At 37.9% G+C, this 17,456-nt stretch overlaps 1 protein-coding gene across 1 annotated transcript in view; it reads left to right on the top strand.

Moving 5' to 3' along the window:
* LOC126424853 (mitochondrial import inner membrane translocase subunit TIM44) overlaps positions 1-17,456 on the top strand; it is a 57,939-nt gene that overhangs the window by 21,972 nt on the left and 18,511 nt on the right. Inside the window, 2 exon segments of the mRNA XM_050087665.1 lie at positions 6,735-7,006; positions 7,009-7,060. Of these exon segments, the coding sequence (XP_049943622.1) occupies positions 6,735-7,006; positions 7,009-7,060 (324 nt within the window).

The raw sequence follows: 17,456 nt of genomic DNA, 5'->3' as shown, positions 1-17,456 counted from the left end.
GTCAGAATTAACAGGAGAGAGATTTTAAAAAAAAATAGGAAATTGCACTTACTAAGTAATGATCGTAACTCCTATTGTAGTACCATTTTACAGACTATAAGGCGCTACAAATTACAAGGCGCACCGTAATTTTTAAGCGGTTTTTTAAAAAATAACATTTTTAACATTTTTACCATTTTTACGAAGAGATTGCAGAGCCAGACTAAAACATATTCTTGGTTCATCCATCATCCATTTGTTCCATATCTCTCTCATAAACACTTTAAATGGTTTATTTATTGAGACATTAAGAGGTTGCTATTGTGAAGTAATGCCTTCTGGAATAACAGCAAGCTCTGTATTTCCCTGTCTCTGTTTCTCTTTCACAGAATTTTTCAAGGTACTGCTAAACTGAAGTAGCACAAGAAGAGAACTCTTCTTGAATAAAGTACCATTCATTCTATCCTACACTATGTTAATCCATCATTTCATACCAGCCTCATCCATCCAACCCTTGTGATGTACATGAACAACAACACTTGGCAGTATTTCTTTTCCGTTTCCTTGGACAAATTGTAAACTTTTAATTCCTAATAGAAAATGCTGTTAAGTGTCCTATTAACTATCTCTTCTTTTTATTAAGCTGTTCAAATTAGGTCTCTTTTCCCTGTCTTGAGTCAGTATGGTATCATTACTTATCCAACCAGCCCTACTGTTCTTCGGCTTTCTTGTGTTAGACCACATTTCAAAATCTTCTATTCGCTTCTTTTCTGCAGTGTTTATCATCCCCATTATTCCATTCTGTCTACAATTCAGACTAATACTTAAATAAGAGAGTCCCTGTCACTTACAAATTATTATAAACATTTTCATCTGTTTGAGTAAAACAGTTCATCTACATACAGTAAATATTCCGCAAGCAACCAAAGACTATGTGGTGGAGGATACCTTGTATCACTACTAGTCACTCCCTTTCTTGTTTCACTTGCAAATGGAGTGAGGGAAAAATGACTGTCTGTATCAGTGATCAGTGGTCCTCAAGCTGTAAGGTGCAACCCCACCCAGGAGGAGGAGGAAGGAAGCAAATGGTATGCAGGGGGGGGGGGGGGGGTGCAGTGTATTAAAAAACATTCTTAGTAGCAAACAGTTATGTTTCTCGTTTCCTTCGACAAGGAAGGTGCTGTTGACCTGGATTGAATATCACTTGGTGTTGGGGTTCCGCCAGATGCGTTCAATGACAGTGAAACTGTGGTCATATATTTAGCAATGTTTTAAATCATCGAGCAAGGTGGGTGACGTCTGCCATTGGCGGAATCACCCGTTATCGGCTGCACTGTCACTGTATCCTTAACTGTTGTGCACAGTGCAAGCTTTGGATCATCTATTTTACACCTTACAGTTTTTCAGACATTGCAAGGAAGACTTGAGTGCAGTACTAAGAATTTCCTGATTAGTGACAGATGTGACGACACCAGTGTTTTATCAACTGGAGGAGCAGAAGGCATTACTCCAAAGTCAAAAACAAGAACTATTTATTGCTAGGATTCATGAAAACTCCAACCAGTGGTGAAGTACATCTGCAGTGTGTAATTTATATAACCATTTTAGATGCTGACAGAACAAAGCCTGAAAGGTTAGACACATGCTGAAACCAAAGCATCCTGAATTAATGGAAAAACCAAAAAGATTTTTTTTTTTTTTTTTTTTTTTTCAGGGAATTAAATGTTTTACTGCATTCTCAGGAGAACTGTACTAAAATGATGAGTGTGACTTCTAAGGCCCTTTTATCCTCTTACCAGATTTTGCAAAGGATTGCTAAATGTGAGAAACCACACAAGGTGGTAGAAATTCTGGTTTTACCAGCAGCAGCAGTTGATGTAGTGTCACATTGTGTGGTGAGTCACGTGCTAAACAGTTGAAAAGTATTCCTGTCTCTAATGACACTGTGCGTAGAAAAATCTTTGACATTTCTCACAACATTTTTGAGCAGTTAATAAATAATTTGCATTACAATTGCTTTGCACTTCAAGTGTATGAAGCAACTGATATTCATGAAGATGCTCATTTGATTGCTTATGTTCATTTCATTGACGAGTTTAACATTCAAAGGAATTGTTTTTCTGTGAGGCGTCAATACTTCTTTAGTCAAAATGGAATATCGTAGAATAGATGCATTGGAGAATGCCCATATGGAGCTCAGTGTCTGGAATTTGTGGTGGATTGGAAACGAAAGTTAAATCTGTAGCTCCTGATGCAGTATTGACTCACTGCATGATACAGTGGGAGGCTGTGGCCGCTAAAGAAACCTCTTAATGATTTGCTGTGAATGGTTATAGAAACAGTTAATATTATTAAGTCAAAATATGTAAATTCAAGGCTTCTTAAAGCGCTACATGAGAAGATGGATGATGAACACACTCTTTTGCTCTTTTTCTTAGTAGTGTTGATGGCTTGCAAGGTGTAAAGTACTAAAAAGAATGTTTGAACTGAGGAATAAGATATTCTGTTTTTTAAAGAAGACTTTCATAAAGAAATTAGACCTATGTCAAAACTGAATGGAAAATGGCATTCTAGACATGTTCCCCACTCTATTGTTAGGGTGTCAGAGGACACAGATAATCCAATACTTGTGCTGGAGATAAAAGTCTGTCTTCTCCATCATCTTGGAACACTAAAGTTCACTTCAAAAAGTGTTTCAGCTATGATTCTGATAAATTTAATTGGATTAAAAATATGTTCAAAAATACTTCTATTTCCATCCAACGGATCTTCCAACTCCTTTTTCATCTCAGATAGAATTACAATATCAATTTTTAGGACACTGTACTTCTATCGATAAAAGCTGAACATTTGTAGGATTGCTTTGTTTGTCTGTACATCCAACTGTTAAGGCTTCTTTTTCTCAGGAATGGGTAGATCTATGAAGTTGAAATTTGTCACATACTAAGGTCTATGATCCATTGGCGGTGTAAAAAATATAACCTTCTAAGTCAATTCTATGAAAAGACACAGCCATTTATGTCACATTTTGATACTTGCAAACATACTGATCAAAACTTATAGGGTACTTCCCACTCACGTAGAATTGTGAAATGTATCAGGAAACAATGTTCCACAGTACAGGTAAAGCAAAAAAATCTGAAAAATCATAATTTATAATTATATCACATGAAAAAAATAATTTTTTGCCAGCTGACTGTCTATTTGTCTCTGTCCATCTATTAAGATCCCTTTTTCTAGGAACAGGTAGACGTGTTTAGTTGAAATTTGTGATATACTGAGATGTGTGGTCTCGTGGGAGGGGAAAAACTTTAATACGTTGTTCTTGAAGTCTGAAGGTATTTCACTGGTCTCGGATATTCTGCACACCAGGGAATGTTGTCTGTTCTAAGTTTGATAAACTAGATATATTCGTCACTGTAATCTGCAATCCTTACTTATATAAAACAGGCATATTTTTCTGTCTGTCTGTCTGTCTGTCTGTCTGTCTGTCAGTCAGTCAGTCAGTCAGTCAGTCGCTGGTCTTTTTTAACCCCTGCCCCCCCCCCCCCCCCCCCCCCTTAAGTTATCAGTTTTGGGCAATGGCTCCGAAACTGATAAACAACAAAATAAATAATTTAGGAGTAAAGAAATCTTCCTAGCATTCAGAATAAATCCATTGTCGAACTAAGGTAATCTCTCTCTCTCTCTCTCTCTCTCTCTCTCTCTCTCTCTCTCTCTCTCTCTCTCTCTCTCTCTCTCACACCTCTACCTACCTTTATTGGGCCTGTCAATGACTCAATGCTTCTGTTTTTCGGTAAGTGGTCTCCTTTACTCCTTAACTGTTTACATTCTACCTGAACTTTCCTACTGTATTTAAAGTGGGTCGTAATCCTCTGCTCACAAAGATAAAAAAATATTATATCTGGTTACAGTATAAAAGTTGTCTAACAAATTGTATGTTAGAGTTACAGAATAACCTATTGTAGTGGGACTGTCAGTTCACTCTCATTACTGAAACTGTACTCACATGCTTCCATTTTATATTAAAATTTAAAAGAAATTTGGTTTTAGCAAACACCTGTTATTAATCTTTACTTTTGCATACGTGTGGAACCCTCCCTAACACTAAACAGTTCTTATTGAATGTAATTTTTAAAATAGCTTTCACAATTTTTAAAATAGCTTTAAAAAAATGGGGTTTCACACCTCTCGTGGTGTAACTAGGTGCTAGGTTATCAAAACTGCACATATTTGTCATATTCCTTATTTATGCAAAAGAGGCTTATTTTTCTGCATGCCAGTCACTGATTTTTATTTCAGAATTTCTTTTAAAATCTTAATATAAAGTCACAGCGTATGAGTATGATTTTAGTGTATGACTATGAAGTCATAGTTCCTTTATGATAGGTTACTTTCTCACTAAAACGTATGGTATGTTATACAGCTTTTGTATTGTAATTAGATTACAAAATTTTTTAGTTTTTTTAAACAGAAGGTTAGGATGAAATTGTAATTTATTTTTGTTGTTTAACAGATCTGGAGATGGGCAACATTGCCCATAACCAGCAATTTTCAAAGAAAAAGCAGCTATCAACAGACAGAAAAATAATCCTCTTTTGTATCTGCTCCGAGGTCTTTCAGTGCCCTATTGGATTCTTCATCCATCTCGTATTCATCCAGTTCCTTTTCCCTTGTGCAATATCATCTTCAAATAGCTTTCCTTTGTACAACCCTAACTAACCAAGCAGCTATCAACAGACAGAAAACTAATCCTCTTTCGTATCTTCTCCGAAGTCTTTCAGTGCTCTGTCGAATTCTTCACCCATCTCGTATACATCCAGTTCCTTTTCCCTAGCACAATATTGTCTTCAAGTAGCTTTCCTGTGTACAACCCTTATGTATACTCATTCCACTTTTCAAGATTTATCTTCTTTGGTTAGTACTGGATCTATGCACGCCATAAGTGTTTGCACAGATGCAAAGCTTGAGAGTAAACTTTTGCACATATTTCTGTCAGAAAAACTGAACATACAGAGGATTAAGGAAAAGTTTCTGCCATGAATGCATCAGAACAGTCCGAATTTTCTTTCAAAAGCTTGTCACTGGAGATAAAAATGTGGTTTATGAGAACGACACCCCTAAGAAGCAGTCATTGCAATGAAAGAGTGTGCATTGATCTCGACCAACAAAGCTTGGCAAGTCAAGAGTAACATTATGTCCACATTGATCTTTTGTGTGTGTGCACTGATGGGATTGTACATAAGGAGTTCATCCCTTCCAGACAGACTCTGTTAAACTGTTTTAATATGTTTAAGGGAGGACATGATGTGAAATCATTGACAGAAGTGGTATGTGAATGATGGGGTACTTCACCATGTCAGTGCAGAAAAGAATGCAGCCAACATCAGGAATTTTTCACTAGTAACAAAATGATTTTTGCTCCTCTAACCTCTTATCTCCCTTGTGGTATGTAAACCACTTGTATAGAATTCAAAGAAAGCAACTGTTCTTTAACCTACAAACTTTACTGAAGTAATATTCAGTGTTTAGTTTGTGATAGATACGGACATGTGTGTCAGTACAGGTGGAATTACTTAACTTTTGACTTCATCTTGTTCGTTACTTTGTCTAGTAGGTATATTTGGTTAGCTAGAGATCCTAAGGTTGCAGGTTGTTAATATGTGCCATTAAAAAAATTCATTAAAGCATGTTGTGTTTCTTCTTCACTATTAATTTTAATACATTTTTAACACATTTGTAACACTGCACTTTTGCAAATACTACATGATTAATAATCATGCTTTCCCTATTTGCGTGTTTCACAACCTCAATCTACATGTACTTAGTGCAATGGACGAATAGCCCATCAGATACAGGTGCTTTCTACCAACTCTATATAGGGTCAACAATGATAGCTTGCAACTATCAATAATTACAGTCTGTTATAAGTTGAGCATTTATTTATATCGCTATTAAATTTACAAGTGATGTTATGAAAATAAAATAAAAAAAATCAGTAATGATCTTTAACATTAATTACCTATGAATCAAATTATGACTTTTTTAAATATGTCAAGAAAATTCTAGAAAAATACTAGTGTCATTAGAATCAGTGTAGCTTTAGTATTAACAATACATTTGTTTTCATGTCAACTGTAGGCACATATATATAGCCTCAATTAAACTGTAATATTATTAGTAGTATTTTTATGTATCACATAGCACAAATTCAGGAAGTATCGAGTACTACAATATATGGTGGAAAGAAGTTCCTCTGACCAGTTCCATACGATCCCCAACTGCTCTATTTACCAGACATAGCTCCAGATGACTTTGTCCCCTAGCTTAGGATGGAAACAAGTTGAAGGGATGAAGATTTGATATGATAGAGGTGATTCAGGTGACTACAGGGATACTAAACATCCTAACAAAGAAAGACTTCCAGGTTGATTTTCAAAAGTAGCAGAAATTTTGGGATTTAGTCACCGAGGGGATTACTTTGAAGATGAAGATGATCTCATATCCTAAAGGATACGGAGTACATGTAATCACACTTCACATTTTCCTTCGCACAGTCTCTTCCTCGCTCTCCGTAGGTTACAAAGCGGAAGATTATATTTTCAGAAATTTTTGTTGCCATCATTGAACGTCGCAATGAAGCTAATTGCATTTTCCTTTTATGGCAAGAATTAGTCTTTTCCCCCATGTAAAATTGTAATTTATTTATATTTGTGACTAATCTTTGAATTTAAATTACTTTTCATTTGCTTCAGGTTCTACCAAAGCTGGCAGAATTTTCGCGACAACAACCCATATGTCGGTAAGATACTGGACTGGAAGACACGTTACGATGAATCGGACAATCCAGTGGTACGTGCCTCCAGACTACTAACTGATAAAGTGTCAGATGTGGTCGGCGGTCTCTTTCAGAAGACAGAGCTGTCTGAGACAATGACTGAGCTGGTGAAACTGGATCCTAATTTCGATCGACATCGTTTTCTTAGAGACTGTGAGACGGACATAATTCCAAACATCCTAGAAGCCATATCAGAGGAGATCTGGAAGTTTTGCGGGACTGGTGCCATGACGCTCCATACTCGTAAGTAATCCTCTGGGATATCATCGTTGATTTACAATCAACACCTGTATATCAGTTTGGACTGTGCTACATCCATATTGTGGTTGAAGCTCATATCTGTCCATTTTTTCCCTTGAGCAAATACAAATTCTTTTTGTTTAACATTCAGACATGTTTTGTTGGTTGGCTGATTTGGGGGAGGGGACCAATCAGAGGAGTAATCGGTCTCATCGGACTAGGGAAGGATGAGGAGGGAAAGTTTGCCGTGCCCTTTCAAAGGAACCATTCCGGCATTTGCCTTGAGCCTGTCATGTTTCAGTGAAGTTTAGTGATTGAGGATTCATTTGTTTTTTGTCAAATAGGATGTACATAAATTTTGAAGTCTTCTTCTGTAGTCATTCATTTTCTGGTCATCTTTTTCAGTAAGTTTTCAGAAAATTGCCCAGTACCGTTTCATTTGTTCTGATCTTTTTCGTTGTTCCTCATCTAAAAATTGCCCAGTACATTTTCATTCATTCTCATCTTTTTTGTTGTTCCTCATCTGTAAATACATTTTTCATTGTATGTCACTTGCCAATTTTTGGTTTAAATATTATGTTTATGTTTTTTCAAATACTTTAAATTTTCTGTTTTGTTTTTCAAAGCATCCAGCATTAATTCTAGCTCTTTCATATACTTCCTGATTTCCTTTATCTATCCCATTATTGCTTCATCTTCCTAAGTTTCTATATAATTTTTCTTGGTAATCTGGTTTCTCTTGTCCTCATAATGTGACACACACACACACACACACACACACACACACACACACACACACACACACACACACAGAGAGAGAGAGAGAGAGAGAGAGAGAGAGAGAGAGAGAGAGAGAGGGGGGGGGGGGGGAGGGGGGGACTTTTTTCTTCCGTATCTGTAATGGGCTCGGGTTCATTGTACACCACTTCATTCGACACTACTGGCCATTTTCCAGTTTCCTGATATTTTGTGTTTATCCATGTTCTAGCTATTCTTGTCTCTACTTTTGGGATTTTGTTAATTCTGTTTTAGTGACTCTGAAAAGAGTTTCACTGCTGTGTGTCACCCCTGGTTGAACCACTGTCTTATAATGTTTTAATTTAGATTGATAGATATTTTTTACTGCATGTAGGCCATGTTCATTTTTCAGCTTTTATCATTCTGTTAGTTCTTTCTTGCTATGCAGATTGCTCATCCAAGTTGTACGTTATAATTTCTCCTTAGCATTTAAATTGTTTCACTATTTTTATTTTCCTGTTATGTGGTTGATTACTAGTGGATCTGCTACCATTCTCTCACTTTTTATCGAATGATATCTGGAGTCCTATTTTTGTGCTGTATTTTGTAGACTTGTTATTTGATTTTTTTTCTTCTTGAGTGTTATTAGCTAGTAACACTAAGTCATCTTTGAGTCTCGAGCAGTTTAAGTCTATTTGATCTTTCTTGGTTACAGTTCTTAAGTTTTTATGGTTTTCCTTCCCTTGTCACGTACTCCTGAGTGCAGATGAAAAGTAATGCCGATAAACCATCTCCCTGTCTCAATTATAAATGACTCAGATATCTCTCCTCTGAACTTCACTTTAGATTTGATATTTGTTAGAGTTAATTTTATCATTTCTGTTAATTTGGGATGAGTCTGAAATTCCTTAGTATATTCATCTTTGAAGTTCTGTGGGTACAATAATAAGCTTTTTTGAAGTGTTCAAAGTTTATGACTTGTTGTTTTTGTCTCATTTTGTAATAATCCATTACCAATTTCAAAGTGATTATCTGTTCTGGACAGCATCTCTGTGGCATAAATCCTTCTAAATTCTCCTAGGTGCAGTTCAAGTTGATCTTTACAATGATTGTATAGAATTATTGTCATAACTTTATATGCAGGACCAAAAGGGAAATTCCTTTATAATGGTCTCAATTTGTCTTCTTTGTGTAAGGGGTGGATTATAGCTGTAGTCCAGTGTTCTGGTAGTTCTTCTTTGTTCCAGGTTTTCACAATGCAATGGTGCAATATCTTCACTGGCATTTCCAAAGTTCTGCAAATGTTTGATTTTCTCCTCTTGCTTTTTAGTTTTTGAGCCCTTTCAAAGCTTTGTAGACTTCATGGCTTGTGGGTGGCTGTATGTGTTTTTTTCCCTATGGGACTCACCTGCTGAGGTCATTAGTCCCCTAGAATTTAGAACTAGTTAAACCTAACTAACCTAAGGGCATCAGACACATCCATGCCCGAGGCAGGATTCGAATCTGCGACCGTAGCGATCTCGCGGTTCCAGACTGCAGTGCCTAGAACCACTTGGCCACTTAGGCCGGCGGGTGTTTTGTTGGTGGGTGTATATTTTCTGCTGGTGTTTTAAAAGGGTATCTGTGCTTATCTGAAATAAATCTGGAGATCTTCACAGTTTAGTAATTTGTTAAATGTTTCTTATAAAAGTTTTGTATTTTTTATTGCTGTGGCCATCTTATTGTTTTTATCCTTATTCGTTAATTTTGGAGGATCATATGTGAATAGTTGTCTGTTAAATTCTTTGTACTAATCCCTTAAATTTGTTTTCTTGCTAGATTTTCTGTCAGAAGTATATGTTGTTAGTATTTATGATCAACCCTTCTTATTATTTTATGGTTTACCTTTCTTTGTTCAGTGAATTGCAGTTTATGACTGATACCTTAACCAGGCTTGGTGTATATCTACTACTGTTTTATCACACTCATCATTCCACCACTGACATTTTTTCCTTGGCCTTATTAGAGCTACTTATTCAGCCTTTTGTTTCAACTGGGAAACTACTTCCTCTAGGTCATCTGTTATTTTTATATTCCTTGTTTGTTCATCACCTTCCTTGTCGTTTTTCAGTTTGAGGGTAGTAGGTTCACTTCTTTTCGGGGTGGGATGTTTTCTTTGTCAATGGAGTGAATTTAATTTTTATTATGCAATGATCTGATCCAGTATCTGTCCTTCCCCATAATTTCACATTGTAGCTTTGCCTGTGGTAATTTACACCCATACAGACATGATCCAGTTTTGAGTTTATTTGGGCTCCTCCTGAAGTATATTAGCTGTGAGAATATGTCATGGCTTTTGCAGAATTCCTCCAATCTCTTGCCATTCGTGTTTGTTCTTCTTTGTGCTGGCCATTTCCCTATTATGTTTGTATATCTCTTTTTTTCCTTCCTAACTGGTCATTAAAATCTCTAATTAAAATTTTAGAGTGGCTTTTATTTGTTTGTTATCAACTGGTCTAAAAGCTCCCACAATCCATCCTCATCTTCTGTGTTCTTTCTTCATGATTTTTATCATTAGGTGGGACATGGCCATGTATTATTGTGTATATTTTATTTGCCAGACCAGTGGTACATGGCCATTATATGCCCAATTCATAAGAAGAAGGACAAAGCAAACTGTGAAAATTATCACGGTACTGCTTTAGTCAGCATGGTGTACAAAGTATTAGCCAAAGTCATTGCTATGAGACTTAACCAATTACAGAAGAAATACTCAGAGACTACCAGTGCAGTTTTCAACAGGGTAGATCAACAGCAGACCAGGTCTTCATTATAAGGCAAATAATGGAAAAGTGTTATGAATATAATGTGGATGTACACCAACTTTTAGTAGATTTTAAACAGGCCTATGATAGTGTTAAAAGGAAATAGCTATATGACACCTTAATGGAGATGGAATTCCCAAGTAAACTTATCAGACTGGTACAGATGACCCTCACCAGCACAAAATGACAGGTAAAAGTAGAAGGAAAACTTTCTAAAGAATTTGAGGTCAATCAAGGGTTAAGACAGGGTGATGTATTATCCACGCTACTCTTCAACATAGTGTGGGAGAGAGTGATGTGAAGGGTGGAGATGATAACCGAGGTGACACTCTGTTTAACCGTATGCACCAAAATTTAGCTTATGCCAATGATGTGTGTTTGCTGTCTAGAAGTTTGAAAGAAATGGAAGAAGGATTTGGCAGACTGGAAAGGAGGCAGAACAGTTGGGACTTAGAGTAAACAACACAAAAACACAGTATCTCTTTGCTTACAGGAAAAATGCTGTTGTTAAAGAGAACTTATTAAGTTGAACAGAGGCAATTATGGGAGTGCTGGTTACGGAAGCTAGCAGAATAAGAGAAGAAATAAAATATAGGATTGCTGCAGGAAATAGAGCTTACTGGGCCTTAGCAAGATCCTTCAGTCATGTAGCCTGAGCAGAAAATCGAAGGTGACTGTCTATTGAACAGTCATAAGACTGGTGGTAATGTATGGCTCAGAAACATGGACAATGACTGTAGCGTAAGAAGAGCTCTTGAGAAGATGGGTGAGGAAAATATTAAGAATGATTTTTGGAGCCGTGTATGAGGCGGGGCAATGGAGGATAGGGTGAAACAAGGAATTGGAAGAACTGTATAGAAATCCTGACTTGGTGACTGAAATTAAGTGTAACAGCTTAAGATGGCTGTGCCATGTAAAGTGAATGTCAGAGGATTGAGCTGTCAAAAAGGTTTACACAGGAAATCCATGTGGCAAAAGGAGCAAAGGGAGACCCTGAAAACGATGGCTGGACGATGTGGAAAATGATTTGAGAAATATTGGAGTCAGGAGATGGAGGAAGCAAGCAGAAAAATGTCAGGATTTGGCTGTGGTCATCAGAGGAACCAAGGCCCTGCATGGGCTTTAGTGCCAAGAAGTAAGTAAGTATATTTTATTTGCAGCTTTTATAGTTAGTGTTGATAGCCTGAGATATTGTGCTTTAAATTCTGTTACGAATTCAATTATTTTGAGACCAACCACAAATCCTGTTCTGAATTGTGGACATTATTCAGTTACTCTTTTATCTGGCATTCCCATGTAAATTCCTTGTGATCCTATTGGTTCCTGATCAGTTTTTCACATGTCTTGAGCTCCAGCATTCTAGTACATACTTATTCGATGAAGATCCAATGACGATGGTAAAATTTCTTCTCCATAATATGTATGGATGTTAAATGAGAAGAATTTGTATTTGCTCAAGGCAGAAACATTTCCATAATTATATACATATTGCATTTATTTGCTACCTGCACCTAAGAGTTGGACAGAATAATATGAACACCTACCTAGCACTGTGTAATGTTACCTTCACCACCAAAACCACCCTGCATATCTAGGGATCCAAAAAAATGGATTTCGTACCATTGCTTGCAAAGAAACTGTTCTGATGCATTGATAGTTGTCCCTGGGGGAGGGAGGGGGCAGACTAATGGGCACTTGAATTTTAATTTCCCACCATTTTCATAATTTCCGTCTACTATTCTTAGAAATACTTCTTCATTCCTCATTCCATTGGTCCATTTCACTAGAAGCATGTTTCCTCGCAATTCCATTTCAAAATTGTCAAGGTACTCCCCTTCTTTCCTTTTGGCTAACTGTGATTCAGCACCACGTTATTACATTCTGTGACAAAACTGTCTCTTTGCTCAGTCAGAATTATTGTTGCTGTTACATTTGCTCCTCGAATGATTTATATTCCACCAAATACTTCCCATTACCAAATTCAAAAGCTGTTTATGTGAGGCCACTCACCTTGTACTTAACCTTCAACCTGATGTGAGCTGCAAGTCAGAAGCTGTTGAAGTTAAAACTGTGAGCAACCTACGAGGCACTTGCTGTGTCCCAGCTGTAAGAGACTCGCACAGGTAAGTCGGGTTCTGTTTGGGTAGACACCTTTTACCACAGCGTCTCAGGGGAACATTAGGGATCGTAACAAACAAACCAAAAACTGATCTCTTTCAATGGGCCATCAGAGACTACCAACACACATAACAAAGAGGTCTCGACGACCTAATCCTCCAGAATATGGTGTAGTTATCTCAAAATAAAATGCCTGTGACAGGGCGCAAGAGTGAAAATGTATTTATATAGTGACAAAGAAAGATGAGGAGTCACTGAATAGGGGCACACTGCAGATGGGGGGAGGGACAAAAACATGAACCGGAGGCCTGTAACCAGAAACTTATACCTTTGCTTTGAAAGTATTGCCCAGTATTGTTGAGACACTGGTCCCACTGCAACACAGGGTGATTAATGGCCATCTCATAAAACCCCTGGGGCAATGTTATGAACCAGTTCTGAACATAGTGCTCAGTATCCTCATCTGAGATGATTCTTATGCCTCTGAGAGCCTGCTCACCAAATATTTCATAACCAGTGGGACAGAGGTCTGGACTGTGTGGTGGATGAGTGAAGACCTTCCATTTTGATGTCTGAAAGAGCTATTTGATTGTGTTTAACTGCAGGTGAGCTTACAACTTGGTTGCACTTTCCAGTATATTAATGACTTTTATAATCTAATTTTCTCCACCTTACAGAAAAAGCATTGTTTCTGAGGAATAAACTTTGACCAAAAGAATGCAAGCAAGATTGTTATTGATTGTCATTGAACAAACAAGTATGTTGCACAACAGTGATTAGAAGCAAACTTTGTATTCAAGTTCATTGATTTAGTGTTGTTAGCTAAACTTGCAACTGATTGAAATATTAGTCATTGAGTAATAAAATACAGTCACCAGCTCATGTTTCAGCAAAACTTGTGAATTAACATATGTTTGGTTGCAAATGACTCTGTGACAGTTGCTGACGAGTGTTTAGGCAATAACGAAAATAGTACACCTGGAAGCTCAGATTAAAGTGCCACGTGTAGCTATCTGCTACACTGTGTTCTGTATAATCGCACAAATGAAATTTAATAATTACTGTAATAAGCACTTTAAAATTGGAAAAAACTTATACTAATTAGCCACTAGCAACATCCGAACGCAGTATGCAGTATGTACAGTGTCACTCACAGTAATGTTGTCTGTCTTTAGGTCTTGTGAAGCAATATCAGTGATTAATTAAAATTCTGTACCAGATTTTGTAGCACGATTTGACAAACAGGAGCAACTTTATAAATAATGCCAAAATACCAAGAGCCAACATCGCATAACATGTATACTGAGGTAACAAAAGTCACGGGATACCTCCTAATATTGTGTTGGACCTCATTTTGTCTGGCGTAATGCAGCAACTCGGCATGGCACGGACTCGACTAGTTGTTGGAAGTCCTGTGCAGAAATATTGAGCCATACTGCCTCTATAGCCCTCCATAGCTGCAAAAGTGCTACTGGTGCAAGATTTTGTGCACGAACTGACTCCTCAATTATGTCCCATAAATCTTCAAAGGGATTCATGTCGGGCAATCTGAGTGACCAAATGATTCGCTCAAATTGTGCAGAATGTTCTTCACATCAATCACGAACACTTGTGGCCCAGTGACGCAACTCATCGTCATCTGTAAAAATTCCGTCATTGTTTGGGAATGTGATGTCCATGAATGGCTGCAAATGGTCTACAAGTGGTTCAGTTGGACCAGAGGACCCATATAAAGACAGCTCGTACCATTATGGAGCCACCACCAGCTGGCACAGTGCATTCTTGACAACTTGGGTCCATGGCTTTGTGGTGTCTGTGCCACACTCAAACCCTACCATTGGCTCTTACCAACTGAAATTCGGACTCATCTGACCAAGGCACAGTTTTCTAGTCGTCGAGTGCCCAATCGATATGGTCACAAGCCAAGGAGAGGCACTGCAGGCGATGTTTTGCTGTTAGCAAAGGCACTGTCATCTGTTGCCATAACCCATTAATGCCAGATTCCGCCACACAGTCCTAACCGATAAGTTCATCGTAAGTCCCACATTGATTTTTGCGGTTACTTAACACAGTGTTGCTTGTCTGTTAGCAATGACAACACTATGCAAATGCCGCTGCTCTCAGTCTTTGGGGGAAGGCCGTCAGCCACTGCATTGTCTGCGGTGAAAGGTAATGCCTGAAATGTGGTATTCTCAGCGCTCTCTTGACACTGGATCTCGGAACACTGGATTCCCTAACAATTCCCGAAATTGGAATTTCGTGTAGCTCCAAGTATCATTCCGCGTTAAAATTCAGTTAATCCCCATCGTGCAGCCATAATCTAGTCAGAAACATTTTCACATGAATCACCTGAATACAAATGACAGCTTGGCCAATGCTCTCCATTTTATACCTTGTGTATTCGATACTGGTGCCGTTGGCATATGTGCATATCTCTATCCCATAACTTTTGTCATCTCACTGTATATAGAATGAACAAATACAGGCTTATTCTAAATGATGGGCCCATTTTCAAAATTTCGTATTTATTCAAGTAAAAATCCAAAATGAAAAAGCTTTATACAACTGAAAAGAGGAAGATTCAAGGTTTTTTTCATAATATTTGATATCAAGTTAATAATTTTTAATTAATTAGTTTTTAATAATTATTTAATAAATACAAATGTGATAAATGTTCAATGTGGCCACCATTGGCTGCACGACAAACATCAACGCGGTACCCAAACTCATCCCACACGCAAAAGTGTATCTGCTGTTACTGAATGCACGGCAGCAGTGATCTGGTTTTGCAGATCATTTAGTGTGGTTTGTAGAGGCGGGACACAAACAACTTCCTTCACATAACCCCATAAGAAATAGTCGCAGGGTGTGAGATCAAGAGACCTCAGTGGCTAGAAGTGCTGAGCCAGGTCCTCAAGTCCCCTGCGACTGATCCAGTGCTGAGGAACGGAATCATTCAAAAAGCCTCGTACATCACAGTGCCAATGGAGTGGAGCTCCATGCTGTTGGAAAATGAAGTCCTGGGAATCTTTCATAACTTGAGTTAACAGCCATTGTTCCAGTATGTTCAAGTACGTGGTTCCCGTTACAGTTCTTTCCGCAAAGAAAAATGGTCCATAAACCTTTGTATGGGATACCGCACAGAACATGTTGATCTTTGGTGAGTCTCTTTCATGTTGCAATGGTGAATGTGGATTTTCCAAACCCCATATACGAACATTGTGTCTGTTGACTTTACCACTAAGGTGGAATGTCACGTCATCGCTAAAAATTACATGCACTGCAGAAAGTGGTTATTCAGGCATTTGACAGTTGGTTGCATTATTGTAATTGGACAGTGCATATACATAATTCTGTGGAAAACATCTATATATACGTCTACATAGGTACTCTGTAAACTACTGTGAAGTGCATTTAAGAGCGCACCTTCCATTGTACCCATTGTTAAGGATTCTTTTCAGTCAATTAACATAAGGAAGATCAAATGAATAATCATCTCAGTGATTCTGTGCACTCTGAGATTACCCGAATCTTGTCTTTGCAGTTGCTGAGGAGTGATATGTCGGGGCTATAGTTCTAGACCCTTCAATTGATTCTGTATCTCGAAACTTTGTAAGAATGCTTTTGCAAGATTATTGATGTCTTTAACCAGATGTTTGCCAGTTGAGGTTTTTTAGTATTATTGTGATGGCCTCACATGAATTAAAGCTGTGACCATTTATCCTGTCCATCTTTGTATGTGTTCAATATTCCCTGCTAATCCTAGTTAGTATAGGTCCCACAGACATGAGCAGTATTCACAGTTGGGTCACATCAGTGTTCTGCAAGCACTCGTTTATAGACTGACTAAATTTCCCTAGAATCCTAACAATGTACCAATTTGCCACCTGCTTTACCTACGACTGAGCCTACATGATTGTTCCATTTCAGATCCCTACGAATTGTTATACTCAAATATTAGTATGGTTGATCTATTCCAATTCTGAATTATTGATTGTAGTGTGTCATGTTTTGAGTTTTGTAAAATGTACAAGGTTAAATTTTTAATAATCAAGATCTGCCTGGATGTTTGTACAACCATTTTCACAGAGTCTGTTGTAAGATCTGTTGACAGTACTATCAGTTTCAGAATGTTAGTTGACATCTAAATAAAGAGGGATAGCATAAGGAGGAATTAAAAAATCGAAGTGACACTAGGATCCAAAAGAAAATAATTTCCAATTCTACACTTACATGAGCCTATTACATCGCACATCAGATCAGTCACTGTTATAGTCCAGTACATAAGGTTTATAATCTGGAATGGGTAAATAGTCCTTGATCATATACAGATCAATCAAAATGTTTTGCCAGGCACGCACTGAAGATACAAAGAAACTGGTACACGTGCCTAATATCATGTAGGCCCCCCGCGAGCAAGCAGAAGTGCCGCAACACTATGTGGCATGGACTCAACTAGTATCTGAAGTAGTGCTGGAGGGAATTGGCAATGTGAATCCTGCAGAGCTGTCCATACATCCTAAGAGTACGAGGGGGTGGAGATCTCTTCTGAACAGCACATTGTTGCAAGGCATTACAGATATGCCCAGTAATTTCATGTCTTGGGTGTTTTGTGGCCAGCAGAAGTGTTAAAGCTCAGAAGAGTGTACCTGGAACCACTCTGCAGTGATTATGGATGTGTGCAGTGTCGCATTGTCCTGCTGGAACTGCCCAAGTCCATCGGGATGCACAATGGACAT

This window comes from Schistocerca serialis, chromosome 10, assembly GCF_023864345.2.
Source record: "Schistocerca serialis cubense isolate TAMUIC-IGC-003099 chromosome 10, iqSchSeri2.2, whole genome shotgun sequence".
Classification (NCBI taxonomy): Eukaryota; Metazoa; Arthropoda; class Insecta; order Orthoptera; family Acrididae; genus Schistocerca; species Schistocerca serialis.
Note: the sequence above shows the minus strand (reverse complement) of the source record. Positions and strands in the feature narration are given on the sequence as shown.